General features: G+C 44.0%; 3 protein-coding genes across 4 annotated transcripts; 2 read left to right on the top strand and 1 right to left on the bottom strand.

Annotated features, from left to right (window-relative positions):
• Positions 1 to 136: 136 nt before the first annotated feature.
• wbp4 (WW domain binding protein 4) lies at positions 137 to 3,072 on the top strand. The gene is made up of 10 exons (XM_055059264.1): positions 137 to 259; positions 393 to 465; positions 540 to 602; positions 1,224 to 1,350; positions 1,419 to 1,634; positions 1,710 to 1,780; positions 1,845 to 1,920; positions 2,118 to 2,329; positions 2,403 to 2,635; positions 2,713 to 3,072. Coding segments are annotated over exons 1-10 (1,278 nt in total). The 5' UTR covers positions 137 to 257; the 3' UTR covers positions 2,918 to 3,072.
• mtrf1 (mitochondrial translational release factor 1) lies at positions 2,587 to 6,810 on the bottom strand. Of its 2 annotated transcripts, XM_055059263.1 has the most exons (10): positions 6,326 to 6,810; positions 6,147 to 6,238; positions 5,792 to 5,873; positions 5,520 to 5,627; positions 5,120 to 5,292; positions 4,943 to 5,060; positions 4,733 to 4,869; positions 3,810 to 3,908; positions 3,423 to 3,572; positions 2,587 to 2,657 (listed from the first exon to the last, which is right to left on the bottom strand). In XM_055059263.1, exons 1-9 carry the CDS (start codon positions 6,714 to 6,716, stop codon positions 3,447 to 3,449), a joined length of 1,326 nt encoding a protein of 441 aa, XP_054915238.1. In that variant the 5' UTR covers positions 6,717 to 6,810; the 3' UTR covers positions 2,587 to 2,657; positions 3,423 to 3,446. The 2 variants fall into 2 exon arrangements, with proteins under 2 accessions (XP_054915238.1, XP_054915237.1); XM_055059262.1 differs by lacking the exon at positions 2,587 to 2,657 and having other exon boundaries at positions 3,076 to 3,572.
• On the top strand, positions 6,788 to 8,769 carry LOC129378772 (coiled-coil domain-containing protein 122). The gene is made up of 6 exons (XM_055059265.1): positions 6,788 to 6,963; positions 7,347 to 7,462; positions 7,531 to 7,929; positions 7,992 to 8,108; positions 8,175 to 8,248; positions 8,327 to 8,769. Exons 1-6 carry the CDS (start codon positions 6,939 to 6,941, stop codon positions 8,388 to 8,390), a joined length of 795 nt encoding a protein of 264 aa, XP_054915240.1. The 5' UTR covers positions 6,788 to 6,938; the 3' UTR covers positions 8,391 to 8,769.
• Positions 8,770 to 12,654: the final 3,885 nt, after the last annotated feature.

Below are 12,654 nucleotides of genomic sequence, written 5' to 3'. Positions count from 1 at the left end.
TGTTAACAAAGCAATTATACTACAAGAAACACTTATTTCCTTTTTGTAAGTGACTTTTGTGTTTATTCAGCCTTAGATAAATATTTAACCTTCATACATTGTTTTCTTAATTGGACGCTGTTTGACTCGACGACGCATGATGACGCAATCATTAAAGGACAGTGTTGTGGCTGTTGAAATGTGGAAGGCAGTTGTCTTCATATTCATCTCGTTTTGACCAAGTGTTTTTTTTTTTACTTAGACCACACAGAACTAAAATGTACGTAATGAAAAACTCTCCTGAGTTTCTACCTGTCAGACCGGTTATATATTCAGCATTGTGTTTTACGTTAGCAACGAAGGCTAAAACTAAACGTTTTCTTCTTTAATGCAATCATTTTGTGAATTTCCAGGGCGGATTATTGGAAGTCACAACCGAGGAAATTCTGCCAGTACTGCAAGTGCTGGATTGCTGACAACAAACCTGTGAGTATTACAGAAACAAACCTCGTTATCCTTATATGGAGCTAATGCTACTACTTCCAATGTTTGATCTGCAGAGCATCGAGTTCCATGAAAGGGGGAAGAATCACAAAGAAAATGTGGCGGCTAAAATTTCAGAGGTGAGAATATTGATTTTATATATTTTTTTAAATTGTAGTTGCTTTGCTCATGTTATAAAAGTATATTTTCCTGTCTTACTAGTGTAAAATCACCTCAAAGACATACTAAACTTGTATTGTCATACAGAATCCAGGTAGAGGAAAACAGGAAGAAAACTGCAGCAGAAGCAGTTCTAGATTTAGCTCAGAAACTCCAGAAGACACACATAGCACCTTCGATTATCACTGAAAATAGAAATAAAACTATGTTGGACATAACTAACTCCTCAGTATATTCCCTGAAAACAGTTAAAAAGTTAAATAAAGATGAATAAGAAAAATAGCTTATACAATATTTATCCAGTTTGAATTGATGAAGCCAGGAATGCCATTTTACAAACTGGAAAAAGACAGCAAGAAAATATAGGATATTGCCATGAATGCATAAAGAATGAAGAAAATATGTTGTTTCTATATTGCTGTTTAGTGCTTGAATAAACATAAATAAACATGCCTCATTTGGCATCATTCTCAGGACTGGCAGTACAGATAAGCTCCAGGGACCCGCGTCACGACTGACACTGTCCTGCTATTGGCTGACCAGCAGCAGCCGCTCATCTGTCTCTGCCCTTCTCTGTGCAGATTAAGAAAAAGAGCGTTGAAAAGGCGAAGAAGGAGGAGCGGATGTCCAAGGAGTTTGCAGCAATGGAGGAGGCAGCGCTGAAGGCGTACGAGGAAGATCTGAAGAGGATGCAACGGGGATCAGATGGTGATTCAGCAACATTTTATTAAGTGTTTTTGGTTTTTATTTGGATTTAAATTGAGTATATTTTGTAGGATCAAGTTCTCCAGTTCGAGCAGCCTCTCAATATCAGCCTGTACCTCTGGTGGGACGTCCGCCCAAAAAGGAGCAGCAGCAGCAGCAACAGCAGAAGAAGAAGAAGGGATGGAAGGCGAGCAGGAAGTCCAGAGAGGGACCAAGTGAGACGCAGGTTTGGGTGGAAGGCCAGAGCGATGAGGGACAGACCTACTACTATAACACCGTGACAGGAGGTGAGGCAGGCTGATGCAACAGAACCTCCTGCTGGAACCCAGAACCATTTCCAGCTTGTTTCTCCTGTTCTGCAGTGTCTCAGTGGGAAAAACCTGAAGGTTTCCAGGGAGGAAGTTCAGCTTCTACTGAGACCCAGCAGTCGGAGGTACGTTCTGTCCTCAAGGTCTGGTTCCTGTGGAGCTTTACGTTCTAATCCCGTTTCCCCTCAGAGTTCTTCGGGTTCTCCCTGGATGGAGGCTGTGAGTCCAGATGGCTACACGTACTTCTACAACACAAACACAGGAGGTGAGGCATCCCTGCCTGAGCCCGGTCTGTCTTTACAGCTTCTATTAGTCATTATGAGCTCAATATTAAAGTTTTGTCATTTTTATTTATTTCAGTTTACAAGAAGTTTGACAGTTTTCATTATTTTATTAGTTTTAGTTAACTATTGTAACTTTGATCCGGAGGTCAACCGTGTGTTTTGTTTGTCTCCTCTTAAGAGTCCAGCTGGGAGAAGCCGGCAGACTTTCCTCCCAGCGAGGAACCGGAGACCCAGCAGGAGAAAGAGGAGAACGCAGGCGAGGACCCGGGTTCCCAGCCGGAGACGGCGCCTGCGGAGGAGGAGCGCTCAGAGTCCGACGGGTCGGCACTGGAGCCGCAGACGGTGGGAGAAGTAGATCCGAAGCCCGAAATCCCCAAAATCAACTTCAGGGTGAGATTAAATAAAAATGACGCTCAGGCGAATTTTAAAAAGCGAGACCTGACAGTTTATTTTTTGTTTTCAGAAAAGAAAAACAGAGGCTGAACCCTCGGAAAAAGAAGGTGAGGATAAAGTGTCAGAAGATGCTCTTGATGAGGAAAGGAAAGAGATAAAACCAGAGGAAGAGGCGCAGAGGTCAGGACCCAAACCAGAGACGGTAGCAGAGGTGGCGACAGTGGAAAAAATGCCAGTGAAAAGGCCCAGAGCAGCCAATCCGTACGGAACCTGGGAACGGGTCCAGCAGAAGCAGGATCCATAGTAAGTATTCCCAACCCGACACCTGGAATGAAGTGGACCACAGGTAATCAGCTGATGTTTTCCTGTCTGCTTCCCAGTGCTAAAGTGGATTTACAGCTGCCCCGGATGGAGGAGAGCGCGGCCGGCCCTCCGGCAGAACTCCCGTCGGAACCCAAACCCAAGTTCAAGGAACGCGTCATCACCTCTCTGGGAGAGGAGGGCGGACCCGCCTCATTCCGGAGGAACAAGACCCAAAACGGGAAGAACAGGAACCTCCGGCAGAGAGATGACGACGACGACTGATTCCAACAGAAGCTTCAGTCGGAGACTTTCCTGGAAGTAAAAGTTTCTGGGAACATGTCAATAGATTGACATAAACTTTTGGAGGAGGTTTTTTTATTTTTTTGAATGTATGATAAGCAGGATTTGGCCAAATTAAAAATGTAATGTATTTTTTATGCAATGAAGTCATGATTTTGAAGACGGGTTCCGATAGTTTGGGATCTTATTACATGGAGACAATCCAACATGATCATTTTCCAGCAATTAGAGGGGAATGATACCCACTCCAGGCCCAGCAGGGCGACTGGCCTCTTGGCACACACACAGGGTTTGACGTGGGGAGTGTGTGTGTGTGGAGCTGATAGGTGTTTTCACCACACCCTGACTGGCAAATGACCAGAAACGCATTCGGTTCAGCTTCATTACCAAAAAATAAACAGACGCAGCAGCATGGAGATGTGCATTCTGATATCCAGATGTGATGGAGAGAAGTTCCCACTCGATCTGGAATTTCATTGACAGCTACCCGACTTGTCTGTCCGTCCATCCATCAGTCTGCAGCCTGTCCGGTCACAGAGCTGCTGATCTCTACCGCCTCCAGCAGAGCCTCCTGCTCAGAATGCTCCAGCAGGTCTGAGATCAGCTCCTCCAGCTCCTCCCCTCCTCTCATGAACTCCTGAAAACAAAATACATGAGAGGTTCAACAGTTTGACTTGTCACTGGACTCGTTCTAGATCAACAAACCAGGTCAAGACAACTTCCATGACCCCTTCAGTATCTGAGAGTAGAGATCTAGCCATTCAGAGCTTCATCATCAAGTGGTGTAAACTTTACCCTAAGTTAACATTTGTCATGATCAAATCAGTTTTACAGTCAGACATGGATGCATATTAACATTTGCTTCTTATCTGACCTTAATGTCTCTGGTGGTGTATCCTGTTCGGTGGTCGGTGACTCGATCCTGGCTGAAGTTGTAGGTGCGAATCCTCTCTGCCTGGCTGCGTGTGCCCACCTTGATAATGGAGGAAAAGCTGAGCTTTGACTAGGCCTGGAACTTCCAGGTGTTATATTCGGGTAGCACAGTGGAATCCTTCTTCCACTCCAATAAACAAAATGTACATGCGCCTTCAAATTTTTAGAGAATCCAATGGAGAGACCCCTTCAAGCTTTTAGAGCAGGGGTGTCGAACTCATTTTCAAAAATTTAAAGGGCCAGGATGTACTGATAAAACTAATACAAATGTTAAAATATCAACAAATAGCTGCTTGTTTTCAGCATTCAGTTTCTTAAAATTAAATCATATTTAACATCTTTTCACAACGATGAGTCCATTCAGGACTTCGCGATTGTATTTAGCAACCAAAATCACAGTTTTTGTGGTGCTAATTTAGACATTTTTTAAGAACCTTTTATGGTATTTGTGCTACTTATGAGGTTAAATGTGACTTTCTATTCATCGCCGTAACTTGACATCAAGTAAGGCTGAGGCAGCAGTCATCTAAACTCAATATTTGTGGCCAATTTTGAGAAAAAATTGCAGTAAAAGTGAGAAAAAATACAGGAATCTGTAGATTTTGTGTGAACTGTAAGTGAGCTTGAAACTGGAGGGACTTATTAATGTCATTTGGAGTCCAGAGGGCCATATAAAAAGCTACAATGGGGCACATTTGGCCCACAGGCCTTGAGTTTGACACCTGTACCTTAGAGGAAAGAATTAAAACATTTAATTTCACATTGCAGACTCATCTAGTGTCAAAGTTTATATTTTTTATAGAGCTTAAACTTCCTTCTTTTATCGGAACAACATCGGAGACAGATTCTCAACAGTGTCCTGACCTGCTGCTTTCGCGCCGTGTGCCTTTGCTCGGTCTCCTTGCCCATCATGCTCTGGTAGAGTCTGGCCCTCAACATGCGCATGGCCGTGTCTCTGTTCTGCAGCTGCGAGCGCGTCTGCTGGCACTCAGATGTTATTCCTGTTAGGACCGACATGTTTATAGCTGGAACGGATCCTGAGGAACTTCAGGAAGATCTCTTGACAGACTGGACCTGTAGGAAGGTGAACTATCCGCACGGCGCTGTCCGTCGTGTTGACGCTCTGGCCGCCAGGGCCTCGTGACCTGAACGTGTCGATCCGCAGATCCTTTGGGTCAATGTGGACGTCCACCTACAGAGAGATTGAGGTTAGCGTCAGACAGAGAAACAAGGTAAAAGTTTGGGATGTACCTCAACTGGCTGTGGCAGGATGATGACCGACATAGTTCCAGTGTGGATCCGCTGCATCCTGGACGAGAGGCCCACCTCAGGGATCCTCTGAACCCGGTGCGTTCCTCCTTCATGTTTCAGGTGCATGTACACGTTATCCCCGGCTATCCTGACTGCCGCATGGTGCAGTCCACCTAGAGACAGCCAACTATAATTGTTCTGTTGTTATGTGTATCTGAGCACAGTAAAGATTGACTACAATCAATCAAACCCAATCGGAAGAGAGATTGTTGCATTTCGTCAATTTTCAAGCCTAGTTAAGCAACGTTGGCCACACAACTTTAGGATTGTTCTTTTTACTGAAATGTTAAGAAAATCTAATTGGTGCTATTATTAAACTCTTTCGGTTGGGTAGCCTTACCGTATTCTGCAGGCGAGTAGTTCAGAACCTCAAAGTCCCAGTTCTTGTAACAAGCAAAGCCTCGGTACATATCAAACATTTCCCTGGTGAACTGCTGGCAGATGTCACCTGAAACAGAGCCGAGAATCATCTTTCGAGAACCGATTTTCATTTTTTATTCGTGCATTTTTAAATATCATTGTTGCTGCCAAAGAAAATGTGGAAAATTAAATGAAGGAACCAGAATCTTGATGCTTGAAAGCCGAGGAAAATAGTCCTGCTTTCTTTCCTACCTCCTGTTGTTCGACCTGAGACAATCTCCAGCACGACGTTGCTTGGATCAAGAGGGTCAACAGGTACAAGAGCTTTGATTAACTAGAGAGGAAATACAGGTGTAAGTATGACAACAGGAAGAGCTGGTTGGGATCAAATTGTACAGTTTTACATCGTATTTGAGTTTCAACTCATGTTTCTTCTGCTCGATGCCTCTGTGGCCCTTACTGGATCCATTCTGAGCTACTATCTTTAGAAACCAGAATATGCCGGTATCAGTGTTTTAGTTTGGAACCCCAGGTTCCAAACTGACACTGACCTTGAAAAGCGTGATCAGTGACATTAAAGCTCTGTAGATGTTTGCACAGGACTCACATGTTTCCTCAAGGTCAGAATGTTGGTGCAGATCTGCGCCTCCTCCTCTCTGAGCATCTGGATCAGGTTTTGATCTTCATCTTTAGTGCCAGCTGAGTATCCACAGGTTCAAAATGAGCCTAAGACACGAATATTCCACCCTGAGGTTAGGAATACGAAAGGTTTCAGTCGCTACTCACTGTGCAGAAGCGAAAGGACTTCTTCCAAGTCTTTCTGGGCTTGTTCAATGCTTCCAACCAGACCAGCAACAGGCAGCAGCTCTGTGTGCTTCTTCAGCAGCGCTTTTCTGTCTACATCACTGAGGTGATCGTGTTGTAACTTCCGGCTGATGTCTCTGTGTTCCTCCACCAGTTTCTGCAGATACCTCTGAACTGAGTTGTTGTTGTACAAATCCCCTATGTCACAATGTGAGAAGCGTTTTGGGACCGCATTGATCCCTCGGAGCTGCGCCTCCGTAAAGTTAGCATATCTTAGCCTGCCGTGGCCCTTCAGGGTCTCCCACGGAAACCCACGGCGTGAAACTACACGGCTGCAGTGACAACACAGTCCGAACCAGCGAGGGACAACCATTTTTGGGGAGCCGGTGAGGAAGAAAAGTTATTTCTGGCGCGCTCTGATGACGCAAGCACACACCGGAAGTAGCCGGAATTCTAGCAAGAAAGACTTCTGGGAAATGTCGTTTGATCTTTGGGTTATATTAGCAACTTATCTGTGTCCTATATTTTTTATCGGTTACATAAAGCTGTGATAAATAAGTGAAAAAGCTTCGTAGGGCTAAGTGTTAGCAACAAAATGTCGGAATTCCCGGATAACAAGGGTTAGGAAATGATACTAATATATATATATATATATATATATATATATATATATATATATATATATATATATATATATATATATATATATATATATATATATAAGGTTTAAATATTAGTCTAATATTTCTTAGCCGACTAGCATATTAGCTTCACGGCTAACATGCTAACAGGCAATACAGATACAAGTAAATTTCAGTTCAAATTTTTGGTACAAACTCAAACTCTTTTCTATCTGGCTGTATTGGACACATAATGTTTCACCTTAAATCTAAATGGGAAATATTCATGTATGAAGTGTTTCCATTTTTCTATTTCAGTTGGAATAGAAAGAGCAAGCTGGTTCAACTCATGACTTTTAAGTGTTTTATTGTGATGTGTTCAGGCTCCCGGGAATCCTGTGAGTTTTCATTAACTAAGGCGGTGGAGGACGTCAGCCAGCACAGCTACACCCAGACCGAGACCCTGAGAGAGAAACAGAACACTCTGAAAACCCTGCAGGTGCGTGTCATCGTTTGTTTGAGAAAATATGTAATATGCTATTATGATTCAGTGCATTTCCATTGAAGGCGGCTCTGGCTGACATTGAAAAGAAACGTCCACATGCGGAGCAGCAGCTGAGGTCCAAGTTGAGAGAAATCCACCTGCTGGAAGGAGAGATGGAGCATCTGGAGAGGCAGAGAGCGCTGCTGCAGGACCGCTGTGCCAGCATCAACAAGGAGAACATAAAGCTTCACATGCTCTTGCAGGACGAGGAGGAGAACGCCCGATTCACTCTGGAAAAATTCAGTGCGTACAGGAGAAAGATGAAAGGCCACAAGGACGCCGTCCTGCAGGCCGTGAGCCAGACGGAGGCCCACAGGGAGCTGACAGAGAACAGGATGCTGGTCTTGAAGCTGAGGCGGGAGAAGGAACGGCTCAAGGAGGATCTTCAAAACCCAAACGGGATAACCCTGCAAACGGCTAAGGTACAAAACATACTCAAAATGCTGTTAAAGTATTTGGTTTTTGAAAACTACCTTCTGTCCAGGAGGAAACTGATACCCTGAAGAGACAGATCTCTGAGAGTCAGACAGCCATCGCTGCTGGAAGAGAGCGACTGAAGAACGAGTTTGAGATCCATGCAAAGTTAAAGAGAGATATCGAGGTACAGCAGAGGATTGAATTATGCCCCAAAATTACAACAATTTATTGACGATTTTCTCTCCTTCAGATCCAAAACAGGCGCTATGAAGCCATCGTCAAGCGGCTGCGCTGCCAGCTCAGCAGAGCTCAGGCCGTACACAGGTAAAGTCATTCCCCCAAAGTCGTCTATTTCCTCTTGACATTAAACAAAATTTGAAAAATAATCCCTTTTTTTTTCAGGCAGACTTTGGATGAAACTTTCCACCTGCAGTCTGAGCTCAAGCAGCATTCTTCACAGGGTTAAAAATATTTAAAGTACATTATGTTTGTCTAACCTGGGTTATTTGTTCTGCTGGAGAATACATTTAGGCTACAAAGATACTTGCAACTTATAGAACGGTTCGTTTTTGTTCCTTGTGTTGAACAGGTGGGGGCAGCACCCTCCAGTAAATCTCTAGCTGTGACTGTCATCTTCTGTGTTCATGCAAACCGCTGATGGCAATTTAAGCTTTGCCGAATCCAAACGCTAATCCACCGAGAAATGATTAAATAAAGACACATTTATCTGGTGCAATTTGATGAAGAAGTCATTTCTGCAAAAGTAACAAAGCAGCAACACGTCTTGCACTTCACAAATTAAATGGCGTCACCATGAACGGACATTACGTTGACATGTTGAAGCAACATCTAATGACAACCAGGAAGGTAAAAGCAATATCTTAAAAATGGACAATAGTTTAAATCCTTTAAAATGAAGTGGTATTCTGCCAGTTGGGGTTCTGTTGTGTTTACAGCACCGCTCTGCCTCTCAAACTACCCTAAACATCCTCTCAGAACAACCGTCTCGCATAAATCCAACCAAACCGCATGTAAATTCAGTTTGTTCTCTTTAAATAGTCCAACCACATGCCTGCACGTTTCCACCCAGAGTCTCATTTGTCCACGCACGAACCATGAAGGACTATTTTTACACCTCGTTGACACAAATTAAATGAACACGGTGACGAAAATTAGTGGGATGGTAAATGTTCCTGTGCAGCGAGGAGCATTTTGATTTGTGTGATTTCTGTTTGAGCCAGCAAAGCCTAAGTGTTCAGGGATGCCAGGACACTCAGATGTGCTGATGCACTGCAACAGAACAACACACACAAAAAAAACAAAACGCAACCAATGCGTCATATTTGTTGTTTGTGACAGTGAGGCACAAACAGGATGGAGAGACAGTATCGTCGTTTCAAAAAAAGGCGGATCCACCTGAAATTGTCAGGTCAGGATTTTCACAACAGAGGCGTGTTCATCGTCCGCATTGATCCACCCATCCATTTTCTCACACCCCGTCCCCAATGGGGTCAGGAGGTGTCCATCAGGGTGTTTTCACAAAACACCCTGAAACATCATTTTAGTGTTGAGTTGCCTGGCGCACAAAATGTTAAAAATAATCCAATTTAAAACAAACAAAACATCCTGTGTGAGAATGTAAAATATCCTGAAACGAACCTATAAAACTATTTGACTGTTACATTTTGTGTATGATTAGGGATGTGTGTTTGTGTGTGTGTGGTACTTTTCTAGCTGTGTGGATATACTCTGGCTTGCTGCCCTGTGCTTGTTACAGTGAAGCTGAGGAAAAGCAAAAGCACATGCCTCCAGGTCGGTTCTTCTAGTAATAAATTCTTTGAATCTGTGAGATGGAGCACTTTCCTGCTGAGAGCAGTTAAGGAAAACAGTAGGAGGGTGTTTTTAATTCGCTGTTTCCATTGAAGGATTTTGGTTCTTGACTTTATCTTCAAGGCAAATTGAATCTTACACTTCGGTCTTTTCGCTCCTTAAGGTTGGTCGATGATTCTTCTCGGAATTCGGTTGTTTTTTTTTTGTTTTTTTTTTTCTCGTCCAGGTTTTATTTGCAGCCTCCCTCCTGGAAAAGGACAGACACTATCAGAACTGTGCTTTCCTAGAGTTTTGCTTCATATCATCTCGCACTTCCACGAACAGGTGTTGTAATATTGTTGTGACAGAAGTTTTAGGAAAATCATTTTTGGCATTCCTTTAAAGCTTTTATGTGTCATAAAATGGTGTGTGTGTGTGTGTGTGTGTGTGTGTGTGTGTGTGTGTGTGTGTGTGAAGGGGGGGGAGGGGGGGAATCATTGAGTTCAGTTGGATTGTTTTAATAAACACAAACAACCACGCAGTCGTCCAGACAGCCACCTGGGAAGAACCAGAACTAGAACCCTGAGAAGGACCGACATACACCTATGACTTGATTTAGGATTTGGATAGGACACACTGGGAAGTGTGTGGAGACATGATCTTCACCAGGGTGGAGAAATTCAAAAGAGACCCCTGTGTGACCTCTACAGGTTCCTAATTGCTCCCACTGGACCTTGTTAGACCAGACAGCATTTGAACACTCGTTTGGATCAACTTTAAACATTCTGTCTGCACACGTTGGTGTTCTGGGGTCAGATGTTAAGAATGAAACAAACATTTCAACGAGCCCAGTGGGTGAAGATTGTCTGTTTTCGTGTTCTCGGGATCGGAATTACAGAGGCAAACATCCTGGGTGTGGCTCAGTCTGAGGAGGTTTCGTATTTGCATAGACAAGACTACGACCGAGTTCCAGGAACGTGGGATGAAAGGACCGAAGCCGTGACGTTGATGAACAGTTTTCCAGGCATAATAAAGGAAACCTTTTACTGTCAGCATGTGACGGCGCTGCACCCTGTTCCACCCGAGTTACGCAAACGCAATCTCCTTCACTGGAAAGAGCAGCTCGCTTCCAGCTTGCTTCATAAAATCAAATGTTGGGCTGCATATTCAAATTAAGGATGAGCTCATGTTGTGTCAGGAGTGATAAATCATTTTCACGATATAAATGTTATATATGCTCCAACGTGTTTCTCCAGGCTTTTAGTCGGTGCTTCACAGCCACCCACGTAACACTGAGTCAAACAGTTTCAGCATCAGCATTACATCTTCATATACTCTTAAATTGACATTTAACTCCAAGGCCTCTTTTCTCGAACGTGCAATGTCTCATCTAACTGCTCAGAAAAACAAAATCAATTTATTTTAGTTTCGGTATTTCACAAAAAGGAACATGTTGACCTAGATTTTCTTTTTTGATTTAACAGGCCTGATGCAGACGCTTAGCAATATGTCCTGTCCAAAACATCCCAAAAGTGTTTGAAAGCTGCCGTTCCGTATTTCATATAAATTCAAAAGATACCTGTGCACCTCTCATAAATAAACCGCCTCATAAATGAACGGCACGCTGTGAGGTGCAGATGGTTTGGATTGCAGGCGTTGCAGGCATGGCCATAAAAATGTGCAGCAACAAGAGATGAGGAGGCTGATTATTGCCTCTCCACAGCGAGAAAGTAGGGCAACCAGACAACCAAAGAGAGGTGGGGGGGCCTCTCTGCGCTGGATGATGAAAACAAGCAGGAGAGAAGGAGGCTCGCCTTTTGCTTGTCTTCTCTCTGTAAACGTACTGAAACACCAGGGCAGTAAATTATGAATGGAACCGAGAGGGAAGAACTAGTTGGAACAGACTGGAACTGGAGCGTCTCCTCCTCTTTAGTGAGACCAGATGGAAAAGCTGCACAAACTGTTTCCTATTTATTCCCCAACAGCTGCAAATTTTATCACTGTGCAGTAATGCCTGCCCACAGGGCACAAAAACAAAACAAAGAGCTTCAGAAAGTCTGGAGAAAGCCTGACGGCGACGGCTCTGGAAGACATGAACAGAACAATAAGCTGTGATTTCAAACTTTTGCCCGGTGCAAAAAGCAAAATGATCTTTTTAGTCAATTTTTCCTGCCGTTTTGTGACTTCAGCTGAATTCTGCTTGTTTTTTGGCGCCTTTAGTTTTTCTCAACAGGGCCGTTCAGAGGATGGCAGGGGCCGCTGGCAGAAATTTTCGCAAAAGGGGGGCGCTGAGAATCCTTCGGCGGCCTTTGCTCGAAGGAAGAAGGACAAGGCGACTGATTTCGTTTCCTGTCCACAAAGAGGAAGCAAACAGGAAGCAGCGCAGCAATAAAGCCTGACCTCAGAATTGTCGGAGGTCAACTGTGTCTGCGAGGAGAGAGCTGCACTTCTGGGTTTCTGTGAGGAGATTCATGCATTCCTGCCAAAATCTCTACCCAGATGTCAACCAGACAGCATTCAGCTCCTCAGGTTAGCATGGAAAAGCCTCAGCGTTTGGCGAACACCTGCTCCGGCGTGACTATCACCCTCAATTTGCATGAAGGGGAAATAGTTCACCTGAAAATCTGAATAATTTTCAGACACAAACAATGCACCGGTTTCGTTTTTTTTCCTCTCAGCAGACACACCGACTGGGTGACAGTGAGTCCGCTGCTGCTCATTGTGTTTTAGAAACAGTGGAAATCACCTGGTCCTCTTCCACATTTGCTCCAAATGAAAATGTTCATAGATCACAGCAGGCTGATTGTAAACAATGCTCTTCATTAGAGCAGGAAAGTTCAGGCAAGCAAAACTTTATTGCTGTCTTGCCTTTGTCATCTCGGTTCAGTAGGGTTGCCATGTCTGGTCGCAGGTTGCCAGTC

Source organism: Poeciliopsis prolifica, unplaced genomic scaffold, assembly GCF_027474105.1.
Source record: "Poeciliopsis prolifica strain line A6 unplaced genomic scaffold, Auburn_PproV2 SCAFFOLD053, whole genome shotgun sequence".
Taxonomy (NCBI): Eukaryota; Metazoa; Chordata; class Actinopteri; order Cyprinodontiformes; family Poeciliidae; genus Poeciliopsis; species Poeciliopsis prolifica.
This window is presented reverse-complemented; position numbering and strand designations above follow the sequence as displayed.